This window comes from Cynoglossus semilaevis, chromosome 13, assembly GCF_000523025.1.
Source record: "Cynoglossus semilaevis isolate Cse_v1.0 chromosome 13, Cse_v1.0, whole genome shotgun sequence".
In the NCBI taxonomy this organism is placed as follows: Eukaryota; Metazoa; Chordata; class Actinopteri; order Pleuronectiformes; family Cynoglossidae; genus Cynoglossus; species Cynoglossus semilaevis.
In genome coordinates, this window is record NC_024319.1 from 3497930 (window position 1) to 3506236 (window position 8307).

The 8307-nt window shown below is 42.8% G+C and overlaps 2 protein-coding genes across 3 annotated transcripts in view; one reads left to right on the forward strand and one right to left on the reverse strand.

The window, feature by feature from the left end:
* Positions 1 to 5138, reverse strand: part of col6a4a (collagen, type VI, alpha 4a) — a 31139-nt gene extending 26001 nt beyond the window's left edge. Inside the window, exons 1-3 of the mRNA XM_025061929.1 lie at positions 5023 to 5138; positions 3520 to 3647; positions 1119 to 1182 (exon numbers count right to left, since the gene is read on the reverse strand). The gene's annotated coding sequence lies outside the window, so the exon portion shown is untranslated. The remainder of the gene's footprint in view (positions 1 to 1118; positions 1183 to 3519; positions 3648 to 5022) is intronic.
* rpp25l (ribonuclease P/MRP 25 subunit-like) lies at positions 5134 to 7027 on the forward strand. 2 transcript variants are annotated; one of them, XM_025061928.1, is made up of 3 exons: positions 5190 to 5269; positions 5355 to 5434; positions 5718 to 7027. In XM_025061928.1, the coding sequence occupies exon 3, from the start codon at positions 5726 to 5728 to the stop codon at positions 6401 to 6403; it is 678 nt and encodes a 225-aa protein (XP_024917696.1). In that variant the 5' UTR covers positions 5190 to 5269; positions 5355 to 5434; positions 5718 to 5725; the 3' UTR covers positions 6404 to 7027. The 2 variants fall into 2 exon arrangements, with proteins under 2 accessions (XP_008321182.1, XP_024917696.1); XM_008322960.2 differs by lacking the exon at positions 5355 to 5434 and having other exon boundaries at positions 5134 to 5269.
* Positions 7028 to 8307: the final 1280 nt, after the last annotated feature.

The window sequence follows — 8307 nt, forward strand, 5'->3', positions numbered from 1 at the left end:
GTTGTGTTTGAAAGGCAGATGTTTGCGCTCTGACTAATCTAAAGCTGGGGGTTTTGTTATTTCTACGTACGGAGCTGAGCCCAGAGACGAGGAACAGGACCGCGCTCCAACGGCACCTCAGCCGCAAATCTTCCCTGATGATTCGCTTATTTAGTTTATTTAGTTAAAAGCAGACAAAAGAGTCGGAGGAAACTCAAAAAAAAAAAACTGAGGAGACCATGACAAAGTCCCACAGCAGGTACGAGTGGACCATCAGCCCTGACTCCACTGAGGCCTCAGTCTGACCATCAGCCCTGACTCCACTGAGGCCTCAGGCTGACCATCAGCCCTCACTCCACCGAGGCCTCAGTCTGACCATCATCCCCGGCTCCGCCGAGGCCTCAGTCTGACCATCAGCCCTCACTCCACTGAGGCCTCGGTTTGACCACTCAGCCCTGACTCCACCCGTCCGTTACAGGGACTTAAATTAAACATTTCTGTCAAAGATTCATTGGCTGTGCAGGAAGTTTGATCTTTTCCAGTTGTGTCCTGTCCTGGGAAGAACACCAGGAAACGTGTTCAGATGAACCGTGTTAAAAACCAGCAGACTGTGAAAGTGGAGCTGGTTTTACTGCAGTACAGTCAATGTTCAGACTCAGGTTTATGTCACATAAAGACCTGGACCTGCTCTTCAGGGTCTGACAGTCAGTGCTTCACAGGCAGCACAGTCTCTGATCGAAAACCTTAGACCAGACCAGAGACCGGACCAGAGACCGGACCAGAGACCGGACCAGAGAGCCAGAGGTCGGAGGAGAGAGAGTTTTCCGTGTCTGAGGTTTGTTTTACAGAGCAGATGTAAACAGCTGTAAAAGAGCAGCAGGGAGACTCCAAACAAGTACCAAATTATATCACCTCAGCGTAGGAGACAGGGAGGAGGAAGAGGACGAGGAGGAGGACGAAGAGGAAGAGGAGGAGGAGACAAAAGTGGAAAAGAATGAAGGACACAGAGGGACAGAGAGAAGAGAAAGAGATGGAGAAGATGAAGGAGCTGTGAGGGTGACACTGTGATGATGATGATGATGATGATGATGATGATGATGGTACAGTAGATGTGGACGAGGAAGGTGTGACTTTCTTACCCAGAGCAGATTCAGGATCAGAGAGTCCCCCGCAGGACGGTGAGAGACTGAGTAACAGCTGTCCCTGGATCAGCAAAAACAAAGATGTTAAAGAGGAAGAAAGAACGAAGTGAACAGTTTGTTTACTTGTAACTATGAAGGTTTCTTCTTCAATAAATATATTTTTTTTCTGTACCTCTGTTTTTTTTTTTTTTTCTGAAACTGCTAAAGAAATTGATGGATCAACACAGCATTTCTGGGTCTGATTCTGAAATCTACGGTGACTGCTCAACAGCGCCTCTGCTGCTTGTGGGAAGTCTCTGCAGTTTTCTGGTGTTGGTCTTTTATCAATTATTTTGTTTATTTTCTATGTGGAGAGCTGTGAGTCTGTGTGTGTGTGTGTGTCTGTGTGAGTCTGTGTGTGTGAGTGTGTGTGTGCAGAAACACAGATTTTCATCTCTCTAACAAACACACCCCTCAGTCCATTAAGTCAATAATTAAGTCTCTCTCTGCACCCGTTCTGCTGAATATTTAGTTTATAATCTAAAGAAAACATTTTCATTTCCTGTTTTATTCAAACACAAAAACCCTGTCTGTGAATCTGATAATAAAATAAAACAATAACACCAATAAATCTATAATACAATAACTAAGGTGAAATAATTTCACTATTAATATCAACATCAATATTCAATATTCACAGACGACGCTGTGAGCGCCCCCTACGTCAAACACTGAAGAAAATGCCCGATCCATCAAGGCTTCTACAGAACAGAGAAGTTGTGAAGTGAGGCGGCCGACGGCAGAGCAGGACGTGACCTGATACAGTCTGTTTATTTATTTCTAAATCTCAGAAACACGGTTGACTGAACGGCTTCAAACGTTCATACACGTCAGGAAACAACGTGAATGTGAATCTGAGGGGGAGGAGCCAGATCTTTATCTGTCTCTGAATGCTTCTCATCACAGACTAATGACTGCACAGCCACTGATGTAAACCCTGACCAAAAAAGGCCTGAGACCAGATCACATAGACACACACACACACACACACAGAAACACAGATTTTAATAAACAATCTGAGAAAAAAAAAAACACCCGTGGAGTAAACAGAACAACATTCTGTCTCTACAGTCACTGAACTGTTGTTTATGTCAAGGAGATCACGATCTGATGTCAGACGTTTAAAGTAAATAATCTGAGGAGAATTCTGGATTCAACATCATTCTGATCATCAATCTTGAACGAGGCTCGAAGCTCAAAGCTGAAACTATTGGACGGATACGTCAAAGGAGTTGGGAAATATCCAACCATGGAATCCAACCATTCAAATATAGAAAGGACCAAATGTTCTGGTAGAAGAGCCTGGCTCTGTGGCAGAGCAGTGCAGGAGTGGACAGAGTGAAACCCAGAACATCAGGTCGGTACAGTACAGACCCTGGCTTCACACACGTTTATGGCTTTTATCATTCGGTGTCATGAATCAAGCAGACGTGTGTGATTGTGTAACTGACAGGAAAGAAAATGAACGCAGTTCAAACAAAAGAGAGAAAGAAAGAACATGTGGTCAAGAGTGGAAACAGCTGGTATTTTTCAGAATGACTAGAAAGAACTACAGTAGAGGTGGTGGCGTCATCTGCAAACAGTCCAATCAGGGAGCTACAGAATCTGACAAAAAAAAAAATCATTAAAGTTCTGAGAGAAAGTGTCGGTTCAAACCTTCTCTCTAGACTTTTTCCTTTCTGTTGTCAGTGATCAGGGCGCCCTCTAGATGACATTTGTACTTGGTTGTAATGACAAGATTTAGATTCAGAGCTGCTTTTTCTGGCATTTCCTTCAATGTTGATTTAGCTTCTCCGCTAACATTAAGCTGCTGTTATTTTTCGCAACATGTTATCCTCCCTCTCAAGGAATTCTACCCTAAATTATCCTAAATGTGTTGTAACAATTGTCAAGCAATCTTTTTTATTAATGATTATTATTAAAGACTTTCATTTTAAGAGAGTGTTTTTTGCACAACAGTTGCACAACAAATAAATACAAACTGTCTGGCAGAACTCAGAACTCTCAGGCTAGTTTTAGTTTTTCAGTTTGTTTCATAAATGAGAAAATATTTTCAAGGTTTAAACAAACAAGTTCTAACAAACCAGGGTCATGTGTCAAACTGTCAGAGGATCCATGGAAAAGTGATTAGGTTTAAGATTAGGATAGGGTTTTCAGTTATGTGATAAAAACACATTTTTTAAGGAAATAAATATCTAAATAAAATTTAGCAAAATTTGCAACAATTAAAACAGCTAAAAAAAATTTAATGGAAAAAAAAAGATTTAGTTTTCTGATCATTGCTCTTTAACAGGTGTAAGTCTGAAACCTGGGAGCAAAAACACACTAGTTTCAAATGATGACTGAAGCTTCAACCTACCGTCGTGCTGCTGCTGCTGCTGCTGCTGCTGCTGCTGCTCTCAGACCTTAGACATTTCCACAGCATCTTATATGGAGCAGCAGGAAACACCCACAGACACACGACCACTCCCACCATTCACCTCCAGTCTGCAGCAGAGCACGGCAGAAGTACACATCAGTCCAATGATCAATTCATCTATCAACTGATTAAATCCATCCACACACAGGGAACTGGAATTGAATGTTTCCAAAAATTCTTGAAAACTTTCACATATTTTGAATTGAAAATTCTTGAAAACTTTCACATATTTTATCTTTTTTTTTTCTGGCTCTGGACAGTTTGAATCTGGCATTTAGCCACCATCTTTTACCTGATTTTCCCTAAAGGCCTGGGGTTAGCTACATGTAATTTTTAGCTGTATCTAAGATAACATTTAGCTTTCGTGGATCTAATCTTTCCTCTGAAACAACAGAATATAAAACATTTGGTAATGCTTTCGTTTATTGGGGAGAAACTAAGAACACAGCAGAATGATCATCGTTTGTGCTGTAAGGGCTGGAGGCCAAGTGTGTGTGTGTGTGCCAAGAGCGCCCTCTGATGGATTATGATGTTAACTGAAACATAAGTCTGGGAAGGTTTAAGATATGGAGGTGGTTTCCTCCCAGAGAAACTGGAACTCACGGAGTTCCTTAGCAGCCAGTCCATCCTAACCCTTGATTCCAGGAGGCCCAGACCAGTCTGACAGGATGGGTGTGTGTGTATGCGTGTTACAGATGGAAACATGGAAAAAGATTAATTTCCTGTTCTACTATCAGTTACAGCTGTCGAGCACAAAATCACTCAACAACTATGGTCGTTTGTTCAAGAAGAAGGAAAATAAAATAATAACATTTTATTCATATTCTGTTCTGATGATTTTCATACAAAAATAAACAGACTCCAGCACAGTTTGAATGAAACGTATTTGAACTACTTTTTACATCTAAGTGTGTGGTACAACTGTGGTGTTGTGTTTGGAATGAAAATTGTTTTGGTTTTTTTAGATTGAATATTAGTTTCAGAGGTGGGATTAGGAAGGTGTGGTAAGGAATAATATTAGTCAAAAATTTTGAAAGTTAAGTCTAAATTAAGGTACGGGGGGATAAACTTTTTAAATTACGGGACGCAAATTCAAAATTTGACCGGTGAGCAGTACAGAATCAGTACATTTTACGTCTTTTTTATCCAGCTAAAGTAAGTTTTTTGCAGCCATCTAGTGGCATCACCTGGAAATACAGTCGATGCGTTGAGATGCAGGGAAAACAGGGACTTAACTCGGTGTATAGTCAGTGTATGGCGGGCCGTTTGTCCATGAATTGTCTTTATGTGCTGGAAAACAAATAATGTGTGTGTTTTACAGTCCTAAGAAAACGTGTAATATATATGTGTAAATATTTATATATACATTTTACATAAATGTATGGATACGTATATGTAAATATATACATACTGTATATTTACAGTGAATGTTTTTATTCTTACCGGTAATACGCATTGTTTCCGTTTGTTTCTTCAGTTCCTGGCCTGAGTAAAACCCAGTCCACCATGAGGTTAGAAAATCAAACCTGCTTTAGTTTGTTTCGTGACTTTTCCAGGTGTTCTCACTTTGTGGTAATGACATAGCATCGCGACACTTTGCGACAGTGCACGTCACAGTACGGTACCGCCAAACGCGGCGGCTCTAAGGTAAACATGTGGAATCAGTAGAAGCCGAAAACCAAACTCTGTGGTGAGATTATAAACTTTGAATTTGTTTTATTTGTTTCGGTCAGATTACATGTCACGGTGACGTTGTTAAATTCGTTGTTTTTTAGCTCCGTTCTGGTGATATGGTGATGTTGTTAGCTCGTTAGCTTAGCCACATCAGCCTGACAGCTTGTTTGGAGTCATCATGGTAACTGTGGACTTTTTAATATCAACTCTTATTTTAAATAGTCATTTTAATTTTTTTCAATGGAGTCGAATCACTCGACATTAATCATTCATGTTTTATAAAAAAAACCCGTTAATTCAACTTTACAGATTAAACTTTTCTTTGTTTCTTGTGTAAAGTTAGCGATGGCCATGACGTTTTAGTATCAGTAACACATCTGTTTTAATTCGTTGTGAAAAAGTGAAAACGTTGACATTTGTTCCAGTTCTTCAGTACGTTTTAAAACTAAATCTTTTCTGTGTAGTTCTGCAGATGGAGAACTACACCAAGGCCCGGACGGCGGAGCAGCCGTCTGTCTGTCCATTCCCTGATCTCGCTCCCAACACTCCTGAGGTCCGGGTCAAAGATGGCAGCAAGATCCGAAACCTGCTGCGCTTTGCCCTCAGTCGCATGGAGACCAATGCTTTAGCTGACGAGCAGACGGGACAAACGACACAGGGAGACGGTGTGTCCTCAGAGAGGCATGAGGACACCGCGGCGGCGGCGGCCAGCTGTCAGCTCTGCAAGCAGATCGTCTTTACTGCCAGCGGCAAAGGCGTCTCCAAGGCCATCACCTGTGCTGAGGTGGTGAAGCGGCGTGTGAAGGGGCTGCACCAGCTCACCAAGCTTCTGTACAGCACAGCGGTGGAAGTGTGGGAGCCCCTGGAGCCGGACGCCGGCCTGGACAGCCTCACTGTCAACAGGAACCTGCCCTCCATCTGGATCCTGCTCTCTACTGCACCACTAGACAGCAGTCAGCACGGGTACCAGGCACCGGGGCGATACGAGGACCTGTGGGCTCAGACACTGAGCAGGGAGGACGGGGGAGGGGTCACCAGTCATAAAGCTGGACAGAAGAGGAAAAGAGGAGGGGGTGGAGGAGGAGGAGGAGGAGGCAGAGGAAGAGGAAAAGGACCAGGACGTGGAAGAGCCAAAGATGCAGCCAGATGAGGCCGTTTAGATTTATGAAGCTGGAGTTCATTTGGTGAAAAGTCAGCATTTTATGTTTATGTTGTTCTAATAGAATGTGTTTTTATAATGTATATATTCTGTTTATCTGTGAGAGGACACCATGATTGGACCTTACTGTAGAACTGGAGACTGAACATTGTCAACAGCTGACTCTCACACACCAAACCTCATAGAGAAAATCAGTGATTTTAGATCAAGGATGTGTTATTTTTTGACTTCACTTCACAAATCCATTGTTGAGATTAACAGTAACATAAATTGTCCACAAGAGGGAGCAATAAAACCAGTGGCTTCAGTGTCTCTGATCTGAAATCACTGCTTTTCTCTATAGACTTCGTTCTGAACAGATTCCTACACGCAGATTTTTTAGATATTTCCGTGACATTTTTGCCAAGTTTTCTGTTGAATTTCGAGAATCAGTTTTTCGGTCCCTGCTGCCAGCAGGGGGCGCTCACTGTGCATTCAGCTCTGAGTATTTTGTATCTCTTGAAGCAGAGACAGACCTCTGTTTGATTCTTTGGTTGAGCTTTTGTTTTGTACAAAATGTTGAACTGTGTAAGAAAAGTTGTGTTTTCATTAAAGATGAGTTTGAACCTGGAATAATTCAGACTATAACAGAGTGAGCACTTGGTTTAGGAGAAGTTTTAACAAAACAAAAATGTGAGTTTGTGTCAAATCAACAGGACGTAAACTTCCACCTCAAAGTCAACCTTTAAAAAAAATTATATTTACAGCTTAGTTGGGAAACAGTAGCAGAAGAATTCACCAAATTACACAATCAGTTCAAACAGCAGCGCTGACCTTTGACCTGCTGCAGCCACAAGAATCAATAGTTAAAGTCACGTCTCACTGACATTCAGATCTCTGCAGACATCAGTCACACGTCATATCAACGTCAGCCGAAGACGTCTGATCATTTTAATCAAAATATCCTGGAGCACATTTATAAAGACCAGGAGAATCACGGACTGTGATTGGCTGCCACAGTTTCAGTGCCGTGTTTACTGTCAGTCTGGAAATTCAACAACTGCAACATTGACCTGATTTGGAAAATCCCAGAGACGGTGACAAGGACATGAGGTGGGGCAAACGGATGAGGGGCAGGGCTTCGTGCAGCATAAAAGACGAGCGCTGACAGGACGACATCGACATCATCATCATCATCATCATCATCACCTAGGATTCGTCATGTTCTGGTTCAGTGAACTGCTGTGTTTCTCTGCTCTGACCCTGAGCGTCAGCGTCTATGGCTCCTTCACAGGTCAGTGTGTAAAGGTGTTCCTGCTCTGTTGTCTTGTTGAACTACAAGACAACAGAGCAGGAACCAATCAGATCTGGGGAGAGAGAGTAACAGGGCGGGACTTCCACTCTGACGTCCAACAACCCTTCTTCTTCTTCTCCTTCTTCTCCAGGAAACAGCCCCCCCAACCACAGCTATGACCTGGCCGGGGCAGACCTGACCCGACTCTACAATTCGCCCGTTTACAACGTGGAGCGGATGAAGAGGCCGCTGGAGGGAATGTCGAGCTGGCTCGGACCAATCAGTCACTCTGGGGTTCGGTGAGTAGGGCAGGTGGGGAGTGGGGGGGGGGCATGAATAGGGCTGAAGTCCAGGCTGGAATCACATACCTTCCTTCATAGGGATACCAAGAGGGAAATGTCCAGCCAGGCTTCCGTGGTCAGTAACCAAACATTATCAGATCGGTTGGAGGACAGTGGGTTTCTGTGATATCCAATCCTGAACTTTTGACCAATATCGGATCGATTCCGATCCCGAGTATCAGATGGAGCCTAGTCTAGTTTGTACAGGTTGAAGGTGAAGTGGAGTCAGAGCAAAGCATCAGAAGCAAAAAAAAAAAAAGAGAGCTGAGAAGAAAATGTTT

What these genes read in the sequence shown, in the direction of transcription:
- rpp25l (XM_008322960.2), top strand. Translation starts at nt 5,726, where the DNA reads ATGGAGAACTACACCAAGGCCCGGACGGCGGAGCAGCCGTCTGTCTGT.